Source organism: Miniopterus natalensis, chromosome 16 (assembly GCF_054644295.1).
Source record: "Miniopterus natalensis isolate mMinNat1 chromosome 16, mMinNat1.hap1, whole genome shotgun sequence".
Taxonomy (NCBI): domain Eukaryota; kingdom Metazoa; phylum Chordata; class Mammalia; order Chiroptera; family Miniopteridae; genus Miniopterus; species Miniopterus natalensis.
In genome coordinates, this window is record NC_142096.1 from 26,077,310 (window position 1) to 26,096,767 (window position 19,458).

General features: G+C 46.3%; 1 protein-coding gene across 1 annotated transcript; it reads right to left on the reverse strand.

Annotated features, from left to right (window-relative positions):
- Window positions 1–10,550: 10,550 nt before the first annotated feature.
- Window positions 10,551–19,258, reverse strand: PRDM14 (PR/SET domain 14). The gene is given in 7 exon segments (XM_087825605.1): window positions 10,551–10,775; window positions 12,379–12,480; window positions 12,823–13,025; window positions 16,658–16,928; window positions 17,842–17,999; window positions 18,084–18,137; window positions 18,574–19,258. Coding segments are annotated over 7 exon segments (1,698 nt in total).
- Window positions 19,259–19,458: the final 200 nt, after the last annotated feature.

Here is a 19,458-nt window from a genome sequence, read left to right on the forward strand (position 1 = left end):
AGAGGGGTAGTTGCTCCCCGTCTTCAGTGAAGACCTAATACATAAGCTCTGTATGGATACATATCTGCTAGGGAGGGTTCGTATTCTTTTTGGCTGAGCCTTACAGCTGACCTTTGAACAAGAGGGTTTGAACTGTGCAGGCCCAATAATAGGCGGCTTGTTTCCATTAAATACAGTGGGCTCTTCCTAGCCTGGGTTTCGCATCCTGTGGATTCAACAAACCACGATGGAAAACCGTATTTTCTCATTCCCAGAGGCACATTCCCAGCGCCCATTCCCACCGGGGATGGAAGATACTGTTCGCCAGCTGCAGGTGGCTGAATCCGCTGACCTGAAGGGCCGACTGTAGTCAAAATTGCTTGGGGATTTTGGACTGCTCTGCACTCAGAGCCCCTAACCCCTGCCTCCCATTATTCTAGGGTCACTGTATACTGTGAGCCTTTTCAGGTTTGTAGGTCAAACATTCTTTGAAAAACCGCAGTTTCAATAGCCACCCAATGCTCCATTTTATCAATAAGCTCTGTTGCTGAACATTTATGTCATCAATTTTCATTGTCAAAAACAGTATTAAGGGCACAGTCTCCCACAGGGGAGCACATAGGGACATTTCCCTTCTCCCTCTTCCTCCCCCCAGGCAGGTTACCTTCGCCTTTTCCTCTCCTAAGCTCCAAGGGCCATTCTTTTGCTTCTGGTAACTTGTTTCCTGAGCCTAGGCAGTCCAGCTGGCTAATTTCTACTACCTCTGTAACTTTCGAAATAAACTTTCTCTTATAATTTTGGGGGGGGGGGGGGAGGATAGTGCCAAAAACATCCTTGTTGACAAATCTTTGCATTTCTGACTCTCTATAAGGTTAAAGACTACAGACCTTTTTGAGGCGTCTGGTGCACAGGGTTCAATTGCTTTCTAGCAGTCTATATACTGTACCTAGCAGAATGAGTGTGCCAACTTGTTTTGATCACCAGTGAGGTTGAGAATTTGTTGAGGTCATGAAAGTGACTAGTCTAGATGTAGCTTGATGGTGGCTATATGGGATCATCTGGAGGCATCACAGGGTAGTGTGTTTCCTTTGTACCTTGGACCCACTGGGCTTGGCCTCTCTAGCACTCGGCACTGTGCATGTTGTGGACTGAATGAATACGTTCCCACCTTGCCTTCCATGCCTCACCCCCACTCCCATAGGTCACACCTGGTGGATCTCTGTCTGGGCTGACATTTCTCTGCCTGGTAACTAGGTGTAAGCTCATCATTAGGATGTCTCTTCACTCCCTGGCTTCACACATGCTGAGCTTCCCACTTATTCTTTTGTTTTGTGTCCTTGTATTCCCTCTCCAGGGAGAGACAGGTTGTCATATACCCTGGGTGGCTGCTGTCACTCTTACATAGGAGCATTTTGGTTCTACAGGAATCACAATAAAGAGAAAGCCAGATCTTATCTTTCATGTACTGTTCATTCATTTATTTATTCAATACACAGTTATGGAGTCACCTACTAAATACAGGGCACTGTGCTTGTTAGAAACAAAGAAGAAAATAATATTAAAATATCTAACATTTATTGAACACATAAAAGTGCCCCTCACTGCATTAAGGATAAGATTAGGCACCTGGTTTTACGTCATCCTTGTTATAGCCCAATCAGGAAGTACCATTATTCCCCCATTTTACAGATAAGAAAACTGATGCAAGTTAAAAGTCACACAAATGGTTAAATAATAGAGCCTTAGATCCAAACCCAGGCAGTCAACACTGAAAGCTAGATTCCAGAAGGGTGGGGAGTTTTCCAGGCCACAGGGCTATAATCAGTGAAGGTCCTGAGGCAAAAAGTCGGTAGGCTGGTTAAAGAAACCGTCAGAAAGCTGGTGTGGCCAGAGCACAGGTTCTAAGGGGTCTGCCTCAGGATGAAATTGGAGGCTTTGCAGGTTAAGGTTAAAGATGTTGGACTATGAATGGGAAGCTATCGAAAGGCCTGGAGCAAAGCAATGATAACAGATGTGTGTGTTGTAAAGATGCCTCTGGCTGGGAGGAAGTGGTCTGGCCAGGGGCGGGAATGAAGGCAATAACTATTGTCTCGCTCCCCTCGAGTTGATGGACTTTAGGCTTCTGGGATGAATTATGGGAACTGGATGTGAGGTGTGACAACCAGGTTCCTGGGACAGCAGGTGGAGGCACCATGGCTAAGGGATTTTAGGAAAGACCTTAGGTTCAGTTTTGGACACGGCAAAATCAGTTGCCTCCAACGCACATGTAGGCACTTCGTCCACGCAGGAAGTCAGATGGAAACGCAGACATTGTCAGGGTGGAGGTGGCAGTAGATGGTCAGGGGGAAAGCTTGCGGTGGAAGTCAGCCAAGGCAGTGTGGGGGAGCGCAGGAACAGGGGCGGGGCACAGTGTGAGGGAAGTGCGGGTTCCCTACATTTACAGATGAAGAACAGGGAGGGAGGGAGCCGGGGAAGGTCCTGAGAGACTCAGAGCAGCAGGAACATCAGGAGGAGGGCGGCCTGTGCCAAATGCATCCAGGGGTCAGGGTTGGAAGTCGGCACTGGAAATCATTTTACCTCTTGGCTCACACATGGTGGGGCTGATCGGCAGCCCTTGGGTCCCTGTTTGTTTCAGCAGAACTTAATTTGAAGGTTCAGCAAGAAGTGACTTGTGGGGCCTCTCTGTGTGGTTCCTCTCGTATTTTTACATTTGTGTCTCACTTAACAACAACAACAGTGGGGGATAATTTAATGAGAGAACACTCCCATTGCACTGCGTACACTTCTTTCCTCTTTCCCACTCTGTGTGTGTATTTGCCATTAGCAAGTGAATACAATTGAACATTAAAACTATCTTTAGATCCGCACTAACAGAAATAGGGTTCAAGCCTGAACCCTAACCTTCAGATAACACCAACGTGCAAACCCCTACTCCTTCCCTAGATCCAGCAATGGTGGGTCTCATTTAGGCACTATTTCCCTCCAACAAAATTGATTCTATCAACAGCCATTGAGCCCCTGCTGTGCAGGACAGGTGCCTGCTGAGATGGTCCCCACCCCCCTGCTCAGTCATTATTTCCTGAAAGAAGGACCAGAGGGAGGAAGGAAAGAAGAGAGGGCAAGAAGGGAAAGATGTTTCTTGTCATAAAAGAACCCAGGACTTGGTGGTGAAGATCTTTAAATAATTAAAGGAGATTTGGTTAAGTGATGAATATGCATATTTTGTAAGAACATGGTTGAAAATAAATCTTCGTGCTCTCTGGATGAAATAGGCATGCAAATATAAAATGCTTTACATGAGATAAATGATTTTAAATAGAGTATAAAGACAGCGTATTTGTGTTTGAAATGAAAAAATAAACTTAAATCGCCCTGCATAATAGCAATACGCTGTGCTGTGCATGCTGCATGGGAACCAGTTTAGCATGTCTGCTTTTTAGCAGTTTATCAGCCAATCATTAAGTGAGTTAACTCTACACCCAGGGAATGCTGATGGCCGCATTAGCCATAAATAAATAAGCTAATATGTACAATAGCTAAATGAATAGACTTTTCCTTGGTGTTTTATGGCCTGAAAAGAATGCAGCTTTTCATTAAAGGAATCATTTGAAAATGTGGAAACTGATACTGCGGCAGTCCAGAGCTCTCTGCCCATTGATAATGGCCTCTGTTTTAGTTGGGGGGGAAGGGGCACTGATGTCCATTTACTTTAGCAAAGATTGTTATTGAATGAAACCTTTAATGGGGGCGTTTATGATCCCACTCCGCTAAGAGCTCAGGGCTGCCTTAGAATAGTCTTTCCCTCCACCTTGACGGCTCTTAGAGAATCAATACAGGTAATACGTCAGTTGGCGGTCAGCAGTCCTGTAAGCAGAAAGGTAGGGCTGAAATGGAAACTGACAGGTAGCCACTTAGAGAGAGGGTATGGGGTGAACACTGAAAGTGAAGCTCCTCTCCGGAGGGAGGGAGTGTCCGGCCCTCACTTGACAGTCAGTGAAGGGATCAGATAGGAGACTAGGCACAAAGTCGAGATAGCAGGGGAAGGCCGTTCAGAGCTTAGGAAAGGCCTTCCATCGGGGTGGTACTTTTAGAGCCCCGGAATCCACAGCGGTGAGTCCACTTACAGTGCCTACATCCCCCGCCGCTGGAATCTTGCTGACAGATGCACAGGATAAATAGAGAGGAAGCGGCGATGCTCACGGACGCGGTTCGGGGCTCTGGAGCTTGAGGCCGAGTGGCTCCCGGGGGCGGAGCTGGAGGGACCACCTCGCTGCTGCTCGGTGCGTGCTGCCTCCCGAGAGCTCCCTGCAAAACAAACCTGAACTCTCTTTTTGCCTTTTTTTTTTTTTTTTTTTTTTTGTCGAAGCAAAAACCCTCTGTGTAATTCTTCGAGTTAGCAGAAAATAGTTACTCACGTAGGTAAAAGCGAAGTGGTGTATAGTAAAAATTTAAAAGCAGGGATGCCTCTTTCTATCATCAGTCTCATTTTTTTAATTGCGGTAAAATACACATTATGAAATTTACCATCTTAGCATTTTTCAGTGTACAGCTCCCTGAGTGGCATGAAGTACATCCCCGTGGTTGTGCAGCCAGTGCCACCATCCAGCTCTAACGCTCTCTTCATCTTGCAAAACTGAAGCTCTCTACCCATTGGACTTTCCACTCCCCTGCCCCCCAGCCCCTGGCAACCACCATTCTACTTTCTGTCCCTACGAATTTGACCACACGCTAGGTACCTTGAGTAAGTGGAATCATGCAATACTTGTCCTTTTGTGACTGGTGGGTGTCAGAAGCCCCTTCCTTTTTAAGGCTAATATTCCGGTGTATGTATAGATCACATTTGTTTATCTATTCACGTGTTGATGGACACTGGGGTTGCTCCCACCTTTCGGCTATTGTGTAGTCTCATTTTTCACTCTAAATTCACTTACTCATTTTCTTTCCTAGATAGTTTTAAAAGCCTCCAAGACCCGGAAAACCTTCCTGAGGTGCTTAGAAAAACAAGACTTAGTTTAGAGCCTCCCAAGCCTCCTGCCCCCTCCCCACCCTTGCTCCTTAGCATTTACCATTAACAGTATATACAACGATAGCATCTTCTAAACACGAGGGATGTTTTTCTGATGAGAACCACCTGGGTGCTCGCTGACCCTCACCTCGCCCAGGGATTCAGTGGTGTGGGGGACAATCCTGGGCACCTGAGGTTTAAGAGGCATTTCGGGTGATTCCCATCCTTAGGCAGGTGAGAAACTTGGGCTTTAGCTTGATAGGGACCCTTTACTACCAACAAGCCTCTTCTATTTGGGATTCAAGCATCACAGACTTAAAATGAACAGCTGGTTGTATTTCTTTCAAAATATGGCTCCTGAGCCTGGCAGTGCCATCTACCACTAGAAAGCCAGGGCCTGTGTCCCCTCAGAGGCTGAATAAGTAACCAGCTGTAACCATAGGCCCACTCTTCTCATTTCACATCCAAAGTCTGTTGGGGTTGTGGGAATTCCCCTATTCTGCATTAAGATATCTGTAATTAATTTACACACAGACCCCCAGGTTTTAGTGTCTCTTGACATTTCGCATCTGTTACTCAAGTAATTTAGATTTAAAACACCCATTTCTTCATTTTTATTTCTTCTCCCTGGCAAATCCTGTCAGTCCTGGAAAAAACAATTGCATGTAAGTAGTTAGGTAACTAGTTAACCAGGAGAGGCTTTTGTAGTTAGTAAAATTTGTAACAATTGCCAAAGTTTCTGGCTGGGCTCAAGGTCCTCCTTCCTCCAAATTCTTCTGGGCATTTGTGTCCTCAGACTTAGGACCCCCAGGCTCCCAGAGCTGTGGATAGCCCAAAGGGGCTTTGGTTTTTGTATCTGAGCACCATCTTCAGCATTGGCTTTTCCAGCCCTTCAGTCCTCCCCTCTGGCTAAAACTGGAACCCCTTTCCAGGCTTGCTTTTGACTGCCCAGCCCTAAGCTCCTAGTCACCCTGAAGATTTCAGGCCCTCCTATTACTGAGTTAGACCTGCCTTGGGCTTGCCCAGGGGACTTTGTGGCTGAAGGGATTTGGTATTTAAGAACTGGAAACTAGAGATAGCAGCCTCCCTCTAAGCAAGAACCTGGAACAACAACCTTGGAAGACACCTTGCCCATTCAAACTGGAAGAATTTCAAAATCAAATTTAAGGGAATTTGGCTCTGGCACCTTTAAATCAGATATCCCAGGGGAGTGGAATCCACCCAACCTTCCCAGGTTCAAGCACTTATAGTTTTGCAAAAATCTGAGGGGGTGAACACTTTTTCGAAGGAAAAATCCTGTTGTCACAAACAAGCTCAAGTAAGTTGTGGACTGTGTTTGGCCTCTCAATGTCTTGCTGCATCTAGCTGGTTAAGAATGGGGGGGAGGGGGATCACACAAATACCTTTAAAATCTTACCAATTATTTTTATTGGCATTTAAAAAATAATTGATATAGAGAAACAGATGTCAATAGAACACACTGTGGAAGCAAATGTAAGAACACAGTATTTTTAAACAGTTTATAAAAAGCAAGAATGGAATTTCAATCCCTTTGATATATTTTCTTGATAGCAAACTGTTTTTGACACAAAGTACTAAATCCAAAACAAATTTCACAGACAACACACACGATTTATCTCACTTTTTAATATATGATTACAAAAATCCTAAGGAAATGTAGGATGAAATGAATGATAGTAAAAGAATATTTTATCCTGAGGCCATATGCAAAAACAAGACCACAAACATTCTCTACCTTAGCTGTGACTACGGATGACTACCACACTTCAAAATATAATAATTCATTTTATTAAAGTTACTTTAAGTCAACAAATATAGAGTTCTTTATATACGTCCTTCAATAGTGTAGTAAACTATTGTTTTCTATGAGATTCCTGTATTTTATGAAGAGATTATCAATGAGGAGTAAGTATATCTCTATTTTGTTATTCTTTCATGTGCTCTGACCAGGGATTGAACCCACAACCTTGGTGTATCAGGACTACGCTCTAACCAACTGGGCTACCTCGCCAGGGCTATTTTATATTCTTCTTAACACTATTTTTCTTTCAAAACAATTGGTTATTCGATTTTTGGTATGTCAACAAAAGTATTGTGACATGATATTCTAGTTAAATGTTTCTATCGAAAGAATTCAAGCCCGGCCGGGCGTGGCTCAGTGGTTGAGCATCAACCTATGATCCAGGAGATCGAGGTTCGATTCCAGGTCAGGGCACGTGCCTGGGTTGCGGGCTCGATCCCCAGTAGGGGGTGTGCAGGAGGCAGCCGATCAATGACTCTCATCACTGACGTTTCTCTCTCTCTTAAATCATTAAAAAAAAAAAAAATCAATATGTAAGCTTATCCTCCGGAAATGTGGATAGGGTCCATAGAGTGACAGTTCAGTGCAATTGCAGTATTACCCCTTGGAAGTCACAGGGTGTCCTTGAAGTACAGAACTTAAATGCTCCATGAATGTAACACTGTGCAACCTGGGACCATGTTTGATTTTTCTATCATATTGTGAATGGCAGTTCCTTGCAACCCCAACCTGCCTGCACTGTGGTTACAAGTGAGCAATGATTTTATGGCCACAATGCTGAGCCTACTGGAGGCCCCAAACATCTATAGTTTTGTTCATTCCAATGTCCTGAGCCCTAGGACACCCTAAGGACCCATTGCTTCATCAATATCATGGATGCCACTTTGTGCCTAGTTATTTTCCCATGGCTTGGATGTCCCTTTTTATATTTTTTATTCTAATGAATGAACATGCGCTCATCAGATAATCAGATATCGACTCGTGTAGGGAAAAAGATGAGCAGAGGCACCTCCTCATTTATAGGTGGTCTCCCATTCCCTTGTCCGGCTCGTAGCAGCAGTTCCACATCTCCAACAGTAAGACTGAGTTCTGCTGGTACCATCAGTACAGGGAGGAGCACTATCTGCCTGCTATCTGCGTTCTAATAGGTTCACCCAATTGAACAGATTTCTGATTTTGCCAAGTCACCTGGCTACTCAATTTTACCCACTGCTGTGCAGCGGCTGGACGGATAAATCAAATGAAGCAATGATTTTCAAACTTCAATAAGGATGTCTGAGCCCCGCCCCCAGAACTTCTGATTCAGTGGATATCCAGTCGGGCTAGAGAATTTGCCTTTTAACAAGTTCCCAGGTGATGCTGCTGCTGGTCCAGACACCACACTTTAGAAGAACCATTGAAAGAAAGCGTATAAATCAATAATAAAAATTCTGTCTCCCTTTTGCCTTCACAGATAAAATAGATTAAGTTTCATCCAGAATACAAGTCTTTTCATTTTATTTAATTCTCAAAACACCTTACAAAATAATTATTTTATAAGTGAGGATGTTCAACTTCAGCAATTAAATGAGTTGCCCAGCACTGTACAGTGAGGACTTGGTGGACAAAGGCAAGTTTGCCCAGCTCTGAAATCTACGTTCTATTTGTTGTGTTCCAACATTCTTCAGCCAGCAAAGTTATACCAACTCATTCTACTTTCTATGTGGGGGTGTCTTCTACTTTGACTTAGTCTGCTCTGTATTACTGTTATTGATCCAAACTATCTTTAAAAATAGGCAAGATAAACAATTTAAACATAAGAGAGTTTAAGGTAATTACTAAAGAAAGATGTTATGAATTGACTGTATTTTGCAAACCAAAATTGATATACGGAACCTGATCAATATGACCAAAACTTTGTAGAAACAGGTCAGAGTAAATGAAACGGTCTAGTTTCCAGGTACTGCGGGCATGCACGATCCATAGAAGGCATTATTTTGCATGCATGCACTTTGGAGTGATGGTTAGAAAAGAGAAAAAAAATTTGCTGCTATTCTGGTTCAAAACACTACACGGTTAACTTGGATTATCACCTAGGGGGGGAAAACTGGGGACACACCACTTCCTGATATTTTGATTTACTGTTTGATTTTAAAATAACATTCAAACCCATAAACAGGAAGAAATACATTTTGAACTAGCAGTCAAAGAAAGGCTGCCTAATTACAGAATGAGCCCCCATCTTTCCCAAGGACCATTGTTCTGCCTTAATTAACATGAACTAAAACAGCCCTAAAACAACAGGGCACGTTCCCATTAGGATCAATTACTCAGATCCAGTCACCGGAGCTAAGAATTCCCTAGAGGAAAATCTGTCACTGCTTTTCCATGGGCACTCCGTCTGTCTCAAAGGACTCAGCCACAGCTGGGAGCCTCCCTCTGGAAGGGGCATCTGTTCCGTATTGAATTTGGTCCAGTTTGAGACGTGGACCGTGGATAAAGAGTGAAGAAAAATCCTAGATCAATAGAACCATGTGATATAGTAGCTTAGTAGGTAGGTTGCCTATGGAGTACTTTATTCTTATTTTGGTCTTGAGTTTTCTGTGTGAATATTGAAAACTTTGCTGTTGCTCGCCTTAAGATATGGCAGCATGGAAATAGTTAATAGAAAAACGCTATTCCCAGTTCCTTAGCAGGATTCATAAATTGAGCCTCCTGGCTCAGTCAGAGGCTGGGCTGTGGAGTCAGGTGGACCTGGGCTTTGCCCCTTTGAGGAATGGGCTCCTTATGCTCAGCCTCTGCTTAATTTCTATAGTGGTGAACTCAGCGGTACCCTCACCCGGGGTTAACACTCAATAAATGTTGGCCAGTATTACCCACGAGGTGAGCCTACTGTCTCCCTGCACATAGAAGAGATTCCCCACCTACTCACATCAGCCTTGTGATAATTTATGTGGCACATTTTTTAAATGGGTCTCTCTCGCTCTTTTTTACGCTCTCTATATGTCATTAACAGCTAATTAGAAAGACCAGTAATTCCATTTGTCTATTCATCAGTAATGAAATCAGGTTTAAAACTAGAGCAATATAAATACATTTATTATTTAGTCTATTCCAAATTTTTTAGCCTCTGTTTGGTAATAACTTTTCTTCCCTATTAAAGGTCACAGATGGTGGGTGAATAAGTAACTTCTATGGCCTCCGAGTAATTCAGTGCGGGCCCAACCCAATATTAACCGGCGCTGGTCCTGTGATGGGGGAAGGGTGAGAAGTGAGGGTTTAAAACGGATCCAAATACAGATGGGAGATTAATTCACGTCTGAGCACTTAGCTACAATACTAATGATTATCTGGCTTGAGTGAATTTTTAAAAAATTTATTCTATGAAGAAACATAACAGGTGATGGCCACAGCCATACTGCAATTGGGGCCCAACGCATAGTAGAGACAAGGCTTCCTCTTTCACCCCAGAAACTCAACGTAGCCCTTCTCTCTCAGGGTTTTTGAGTTTCAAATGTTTAAGAACTATTAATAGCCAGCTTTCACTATTTCTAGGTAAATTCACCGAAATCTCACTCTTATTGGAAATGATGAAAAACATTTCTGAGAAAGCTGTTTAAATCTGGTCATTTCAGCTAATTGGAACTGTCCAATTTTTTGTTTTCTTATCTCAATAGAACCATCATTTGTTCACACATAAACAAGGAAAATAAAGTCAGGATCCGAGTCCTTAGTTTTCCCATGGTCCCCAACCTCTCCTGAGGGCTAGCAGTTTTCATGAAACTTCATGTGGGGATACAGGGCATCTTGGTCTGTGGTTTTCCCGCAGATGCTTCAAGAACAGCCCTGGTCCTCCTTGTGAGAGCGGCGGACGTGGCTGTCGTGGGCAGCATGGGATGCGAACGACTTGCCACAGTGTTTGCATTTGAAGGGCTTCTCCCCCGAGTGCTGCCTGATGTGTGTGCGGAGTATGCTGGAGGCGGTGAACTTCTGCGAGGACAGAAAGCAGAAGAAAAAATAAACTTCCATCAGCTAGAAGACCAATTAAACAAAGGGTTTCACTTCCTTGTTACTGCTGCTTACGTCACCCCCTGGGTATTAATGACGAACCTTGGGCATTAATGCTAAGGAGCACCCCTGGTCAACCAGAGTAGCCGTAATATAAAAGGACATGATTGATGTGTGGCTCTGCTGGTTTTGAGTAGCCCTAGCTATTAGAACAGTGGCTTTTCAGTGCCTAAGATCACCTGGGGTCTAGTTAAAAATGCAGATTGACAGCCCCAGCCAGAGAATGTACCCAGTAAGTACACTCTTTGGGGTAATAAGGAACCTGCATTTAAACAAGCAATTCTGATGTGGGGCAGTCCTAGGACCACACTCCAAGATAAACTGCATTAGGAGTAGCTAATGTTGGCCAATGTCTTTGCATAAGTTAGTTCCTTATTGGATTTTTTTCTTCTTTAAGACTTTTTGAGTCTTGAAGACTTTTGAGTACTTTTTGTACTACTTGTACATTCACATGTATTCATAAGAGGTAATACAGATTCTTCACCCAGTTTCCCAAGTTACATCTTACAAACTATAGTATCACAACCGGGATACTGATGTTGACATAGTTGAGATAAAGAACATTTTCATCATAAAGACCCTTCTTGTTGCCCTTTATAGACATACCTAGTTCCTCCCATTCCCATTTTTTTCTTAAGCCGTGGCAGCTACTAATCTCTTCTCCATTTCTATACCATCTTAGAATGTTATATATAGGGAATCATAAAGTATACAACCTTTAGGTGACTGGTTTTTCTCACTCGGCATAATTCTCTGGCGATTCACCCAGGCCGCTGTGTGTACAGTTCATCCCCTTTTCATTGCTGAGTGGCATTCTGTGGTGTGGATGTACCATGGTCTGTCTCATTGCTTACCCCCCGAAGGACACCCGTACTGGGGCGGAAATAAGCTGCTACAAACATCTGTGTACAGGTTTTTGTGTGAACATATAAGTAACTGCAGGATTGTACGGTAGTTACAAGTTGTAGTTTTTAAAAAAACTGCCCAACTGTTCTGCAAAGTGGCTGTAACATCTTAAGATTCCCAAATACTTTGCTGTTTTTACATATCTTTTTTGCCCACCTTTTTCTTTCCCTATTTGTAACCTATGCCCTGGCCTTTGTCACTTTCAGGTAGTATATTAGAAATGTAATGACTCCTTTTTGGGCCCAATGACAGTGACATAAAAGACAAAGTTAAACTGGTGACCTCAGATTCAGGGGGCTGGGAGAGAAGCACTGAACAATGGGGTGTCTGGGCACATGTGGGGTTGGGTCACTGCTCAGTAAGATGCACAAGCTGTTCTTGCATAGACACCCAGACATGGCCAGTCTTTACCAGCTTAAGGTGGGGGAGTGTACTGTGTAATTTGGGGTATATCTCACCACACATGCCCTAAATGCCAATTTGTATCTGACCATCACAAGCACACATGAGGAGACTTGGGGGTGGAAATGGGGATAAACCAGGCTTTATGTTTCAAGTTCCTAATCATGGACACCCCAACAGAGCTGAAGCGGACCCCTTGGAAGGAGGCTCCACGTACCTTAGTACAGTACACACACTGGTAGGGTCTGTCTCCAGAGTGGACTCTCATGTGCTTGTTTAGGCTGGAAGACTGAGAGAAGCATTTCCCGCACGTGGAACACTGAGGCAAAAGAGAACACAGTTGAAATCACATCTTCCCCTAACGAGCTCATTTCCCCATGATGTTAACTATTGTACTGACTCCGTGTGTACCTAAGATGTCTTAGCTTTGGGCCATAGCACATCGGGCGGTTTTTGTCTTGTTTTTCTCAGTGTTGTATTTACCCAGCACGCACTATATTTTTCCTGTGACATCTGTCTGCTTCGCTCTCAATCACTCGTCCAGAATGACAGCAGGCCCTGCACTCAGGAGGCCCTCAGTGTGTCCAGGGTTTGGGGAGGGACCCGAGGGCCGAGGCTGAGCCATGGGCAGGACCATTTGCCACCAGAACTCAGGTCTCACCTTGTGAGGCCGGTGCTTCTCGTGAACGTGGAGGATATGGATTCGGAGCCGGTCCCGTTTCTCGAAGGACCGTTTGCAGAGAGAGCAGGGGAATTTCCTGTCACCCTTGTCCACGCAGGGGGTGTACTTGAGGTGCTTATCTCTGTAATATCTGTAGGTAAACACTTTCCCACATCGGTCACATCTGTACCCTTCTGCAGACTCTGTCAAACACAGGGGACAGGAGCAGTGGCTTTGTCAGCTGCCTTACCTCATTCTTACTTCCTTCACAGCAGTTTTTAAGAACTTTCCCCTATAGGAAATTTTAAACATATTCTAAAGTCAAAATAATAAACCCTCACATGCCTAACACCAAGTGTTGACACGGATCAACTCACGGCCAATTTTGTTCTAATTAATATCACTTCCCTTCATAACGGGAACACTAATTTATCATTTGGCTCATAAATACCTCGCACCATAATCTTACACTCCTGACTGGCACTTGTCACCAGGTTAATAACCGGGACATGCCTCCTCGGTGTCCCTTTCAGATCAGCCCGAGCCTCAGGTTTGAAACTGTTCACCCAGGACGATGACGACACCCAGAGCTTGCGTCACAGGCCTCCCGAGTGCTGCTCCTCTTGACCCCATTCACAAAGCCTTAGGTACCCTGTTAGCTCCAAGTTCACGTCTCTGAGCTTTGGGGGAAGACTCCAGAGCTAGAACGTTCACGTACAAAGTAAGGATGGCAGTGTCTTGGTGTATCGGATGATGCTCAAATCAACTGCCCCCCCCCCCCCCGACCAGGGCCCCCAAGGGTGGCAGTATCTTGCCTTCCCTAATACATAGGGTTACCGTGGTGGTTCATTTAATTCTAACACTTAATGGGCTCTTACCACCATGAGTATACTATCACTGAGTGATAGATAAGACTGAGAAAAGTAAATTGTTTTTATCAATGGAGGAGAGAGGAGGAAAGAAGTTAGAGAGGGTGCTGTAGACTCTAGCAAGGAGGTGCCAGGTCCCGGGATGTCCACGTGTTGGGAGGAAGGGAGAGGACCGGGGCCACCTACTAAAGAATCTCTGTAGAGGATAAGTGGCTTTGCTGAGACCTCATTGTCTGGCCCCAGGGAGGGAGAAAAGAGCCAAGAGTGACTATATGCAAGAATCTGGAGATGGAAATCTTTCCCGTATCAGGACAGCAGGGAAGCTATCCATCAGGGGCTTTGTTAGTTAACAACTCCATGCCAGGCACGTTTAACAGGTGGCTAAGGAAATAAACCATTCATTAAGTAAATAACCAGGAAGGCAACCGCCACCCCCAGGACAATCCATCGCCAGGCGCGTCTGCCACTTTCATTGAGGTGCTAATATTCTCAGAATCCCCAAGAAGCACGGTTTTTTGCTCAGAGCTAGAATTTCCCTCGGTTAGAAATACCTGGCCTTCTTGCTTCCTGGGATGGGAAAAGGGGGCCTAAAAGATGGGGCCAGTGATCTTTACAAATCGAAGCACTAAAACACACTAAAATTCAAAATATGGGCACTAGAGTGAACTTGCATAAGAACCACCACTTCGGCAGAAATGACACCCACGTTTACTAATTAGGCTCGGGTCTTTGGAAACGTATCTTCACCTCATTTTATCCTGTTCTCTCCCTTCTTCCTCCCCCCAGCTCAATCAACTACTCTTTTTAGTCCAGGGGATTCTCAATCTTGCCCCACCACCTTTCAGACCGAGTTCTGTAAGGATTAAGAGCTGTCTTCACATTCCACACCTCCAGCCCCCAAAACACACACTCGGCAGGCTGCTTACTCAAATAGCCCGCCCACATAGGGTCCAGGCCCTTCCCTCCCACTCAGGACCTTAAGGGAGAGGCTCTCACCGATCCTCACCCAAAGCCTGGGAGAAGGCCTTGTGAGGACAGGAATTCTGATTTCTTTCTTTCCTTTTTACCCTAAACATTTGTAGCAGAAAACAAATGAATCCATCCATAATTCCTCCCAACAAATTCTTTTACAAGTTCCCTCTCACACATTGTCTAAAATACACATTACTTTGACAATGCTGTGAGCATCGGTAATTTTGTTCAGAACTGGAGCACAGGTATCTGATCCCCTCCCCTTAAGCCCGCATCCCTGTGGCTTACAGGCTGTAATCTCTGCTATCAGCATATTATTCCATGTGAATACGTCTTCATTTACTTAATTATTCTACTATTGAGCACTTAAGATTGTTTGTGCTTTTTTCACTAATTCAGATGGTGCTGTAGCAAAAATCCTTGTGGGTTAAAAAAAAAAAAAAAATCCTTCTGGACTATTTCCTGACGATAAATGTCCAGAAGAATATTACTGAGACATCAAAGGTTATGAACATTTTAAAAGCTCCTTACATCAGGTTAAAGAATTTTTCAAAAAGGATAATGAATAAATTTGGGGAGTTATCAAGCATATATCTGTCTCAAATCTCTTTTTCACTTTATTTTTAAAGCAATTGGTACATTTTGGGAAGTGACCAAAAAGCCATGCTTGGCTTGTTTCTAAGTAGGTGATAACTCGAGTCCCAGGACTTCAGAGATCCCACCATCTCTACGTTAGGGTAGTAGGAAGATAGTTTGCCGAAAACAATTCCGACATTATTTGGACTCTGGAAAGATATCTCTCACTACTCACCTCCTATCCCCTGGTGAACGTGTGGCTGCCTTTGGCTTCACCATCCCCCGCCTGGCTGCCTTCTCTCTCCCTGCCTAGCACACCCCGCATTTCCTCTCATCCCTGAGCAGCCTTTCCCAGCTGAGTCAGTGTCTCCCTCCTTCATTCAATCCACACTGCGCTCCAGGAGCAGGGGATATGGAGGTGTAGAGTTATTTCCTGCCTGGAGGACTCAGTCTAGCTGGAGCCACCCATGCAGACAATCACTGTAGTGTGTGATGAATGCAATTCCCATCTTCTTTTACCTGCTACTTATTGCATTTATTGTAACATAATAAGGTGGTCTTCTACCTGATTACACATATTACAGTAATTTTCACTTGTCCCACCAACAAGATCAGTGGTTCCCAAGCTTCTGTGCAGAGAAAAATCACCCAGAGAGCTTTTGTTAAATGCAAAATTCAGAGGCTCACCACGAGGGAGTGGGTTGGTGGTCCTCTAGCTCCTTGCTACTAAAATGTAGTCCCAGGGACCAGCAGCATCAGCATCTCCTGGAAGCTGGATAGAAATGCAAACTCTCAGGTCCCAGGGCGGAATGAGAATCTGCACCTTCCCAAGGTTGCCCAGGTACTCTCAGTCTGAGAGCGAGAGTCTAGCTCAATGCTTGTCAAATTTGACTGAGATCCACAGTAGGCAACAACTTCACAAACAATGCTTGCTCTTACTTAAGTGCCATTCACATCAATATCGCCTATCCTACTTTATTCCTATTCTCTTTTTTTCCTTTCATGCTAAACTCTACCACTAAATTGATTTCTCACCCCATTAAGATACTGCAACCCACCCTCTGAAAACACTGCTCTGGAGCAGTGACTTCACAGGCTGTGTTAGCCTGAGCAGACAGGACTCAGAAACTGGCTCGCCTAAGGCAGAGGTTGGTCCATTTATTTCACGTTTATTGTCTTCTCTGGGTGGGGGTGAAGGGGTACAAGAAAAGGGATCCTTGTAAGTAGAAGCAGCTTCAGCAGCTGCAGAAAGATGAGGGCCTTTTCCTCCAGCTGGGTAATGCTCCCTGGTTAGGGACAACCTCCATTTAGTCTCCTGTATGAACCTTCGGGGAGGCTCCACAGGCAGCTGAGAAGCTGCAGGAAGGCGTCCTTCTGCTAGGAGCGCCTCAGTGGGTGAGGCAAAGGTGTGCACTCACCTTCAGAGGGCCCAGATGCCTGCTTCCCCTGCTCAGTCTCCTGAAGGCTCACAGGAATGTCCAAAAACTTTTCATAGCAGTCTCCATACCACACAAGGAGCTCTTGGTTCTGGTAGATCTCCTTGCAGCTCTCATAAAATATCTGCCCTTGACTTTGCACTGCAACTAGGTTCTGCTCCTTGGGGAAACGGGCACAGTTGACGTAGGACATCCAGTTCCCTGCACCTCCTTTCCCATCTATAAAGTGGCTCAAACGACCATCTTCAAAGATCTAAAAAAATAAGATCACATTTGGAATTTATTATTATTTGGCTAACCTATAAAACAAGTTTACTTGTGAAAAACTTATCATCCAAATCTCACACTGGAGAGCCCACTGAATAGATTTGTTATTAATTTTATTATTAAGCCTAAACAATTTTATTAGCTTAAGGGCTTCTCTATAGGTTTTAAAGATTCTTACTTTATCCCTTTCTTGATTTCCAAATTTCTATAGTGAGCATGTTTTTCATAAGCAGAGGTAAGGAAAACAAGAGGTCATGTTCAATTCTACCACTTAAAGACAACCAGTTAGTTTCATATTTTATCCCAACCAAGTTTTCGTGCATATTAATGAAGCCATACTTTAATTCTCTGATCTTGGCAATTCCACCGTCTCTGATGTTATTATAAACGACCCTGAGATTAACATCTTCCATGTGGAATTTCAGCTTACTTCCATGAACTAGTTTAATGGAAGGAGAAATTCAGGGTCGAGGGCAGATAGCTGATCAATTCTGACAAACTGCAGCCTGGCCAGCACGCGCCATCCACAGTCAAGAGTCTCAGCTTTTAGCTAATTTCATAGGCAAGTGATATAAAAAATTTTAAATTTGTTTTTATTTCCCTTGGCATCTTCTCAGCATCACTTGAGCATTTCTGTCTATAAATACAGCACAATGTAAGAATTCTTTAAATGCACACGCCCTGGCTCATGTTCACAGACTAAAATGACTCAGGGCAGGAAGAGATGCGCAGGATTTCTGCAGAGGTGCAGTTGGTCAAGGTCACAGAGTGAGAATCTCTCCTTTCCCTCCCTTTATATTGCAAAACAGGCAACACAGCCAGCAGATTACTGCCCTTGTCCCCTCTTCAGGACAAGATGTTCCTCCACCCGCCCTCCTCCCTACAAAAAACGGATTTACCTCCCACATCAGAGAATTGTCGCCGTGGGTCTTGACTTCACTGGCGTTGACCACTTTACCTTGAAAGGGCCCAAACCTGACTCCTTTGGAAATGAGGCTACAGCAGAACACACCAAAGTGTGGGACTTCACCCAGCAGCATCTGCCTGAGGCAGAGACCTAGGGGGCCACAGACAGACAGCAGATGAGGGGACTGACTGCATCCCTCTGAGGAAAGGAATCCAGGCAAGGCCATCTGCCTACCTTCGGGTAGCTGGAGGGAGTCTTGGTCCAGAGTTTGAGGAAGACATTCAGACCCTAGAAAAAGGCAGGGGTAATCGCTTATTTTTCATTAAAAAGCATTATGAAATCCTTTCATGAGGCTTTCCCTCCGTACTCCCTAGAGGTAACTGTTTTCCCGAGTTTGACGTTCACATCTTTCCTGCTTCTTTTACACACACAATTTCTCCTTTGAGACACAGGACAACCCTTGCAAGGTTATGTAATGAACCCCGTTTGCAAATTTAAAGAACTTGCGAATCGGAGATAATGCTGACTTTGACCAAGGCCACGGTGAGCGCTGAGCTGGGGCTGCGACCTGCAGGAGGCCCTCCCGGAGCTGCGCGCACGTCCCGGGGGCATCTGGGCCGGGGACAAGCCCCCACGGCCCGCGCTCAGCTCGGGCGGCCGCCCGCAGCCCCGGCCTGGCCTCCCCAGGCGCCCTCCCCTGATGGAGCCCCCGCCCCGCCCTTACCGGGGCCGCCCGCGGGGGCCGCGAGGCCGGGGCGCTCGGGGGGCTCGCGGCCGGGAAGCGCCCCGTACAGGACCAGGTGCAGGTCCGCCTGCGTGAAGTGGTAGCGGGGCGTCGGCCTCCTCTCCCGGCCCGGGAGCTTGGGGTCCTCCTCGGGCCGCTTGCTGGGCAAGTACGGCAGGAACGGGGAGGCCTTCAGCCCCTCGGGCAGCTGGGGGGCGCCCCCAGGGGGCGGCGGGGGCATAAAAGCGGCAGGGCCGTAGCACTGGCCACCGTCGCTTCGGCCGCCGGCGGGGGCCGGGTCCTCCCGGGCGGCCCCGGCGTAGTCGCGGCTGCTGCTCGCCAAGTGTTGCAGCTCCTTGGGCAGGTGGGGGAGCGGGCACCACGGGGGCAGCTTGCCCGGCCAGGGCAGCTCGTAGAGCGGCTCCCGCGGCAGGGCCAGGCCCGGGCCCAGCAGGGGGGGCGCGGCGCGCACGGCGAAGGCGGGCACGGCCGGGGGCGCGGGCACCGCGGGCACCGCGAAGGGCTGGTAGTTCTCCTCGGCCGCGGCCAGGCTGCTCCCGTACGGTCCATAGGGTGGGAAGGAGGCGTAGTAGGCGGCCAGGTGCTGGGGGCTGCCCGGGAGCCTCTCGGGCGGGCAGCACACCTTGTCCGGGGGGCCGGCCTCCCCCAGCGGCCGCAGCGCCATCCGGGGCCACAGCGCGCGAAGGGCCTGCGAGAAGCAAGCTCTGCTGAGAGGGGACGCGGGGCCTGCCCCTGCCCGCCCTGCCCTGCCCTGCCCTGCCCCCGCCCTGCCCTGCCCCCGCCCTGCCCTGCCCCCGCCCCTGCCCCTGCCCCTGCCCTCCCCCTGCCCCCGCCCTGCCCCCGCCCCTGTCCTGCCCCTGCCCC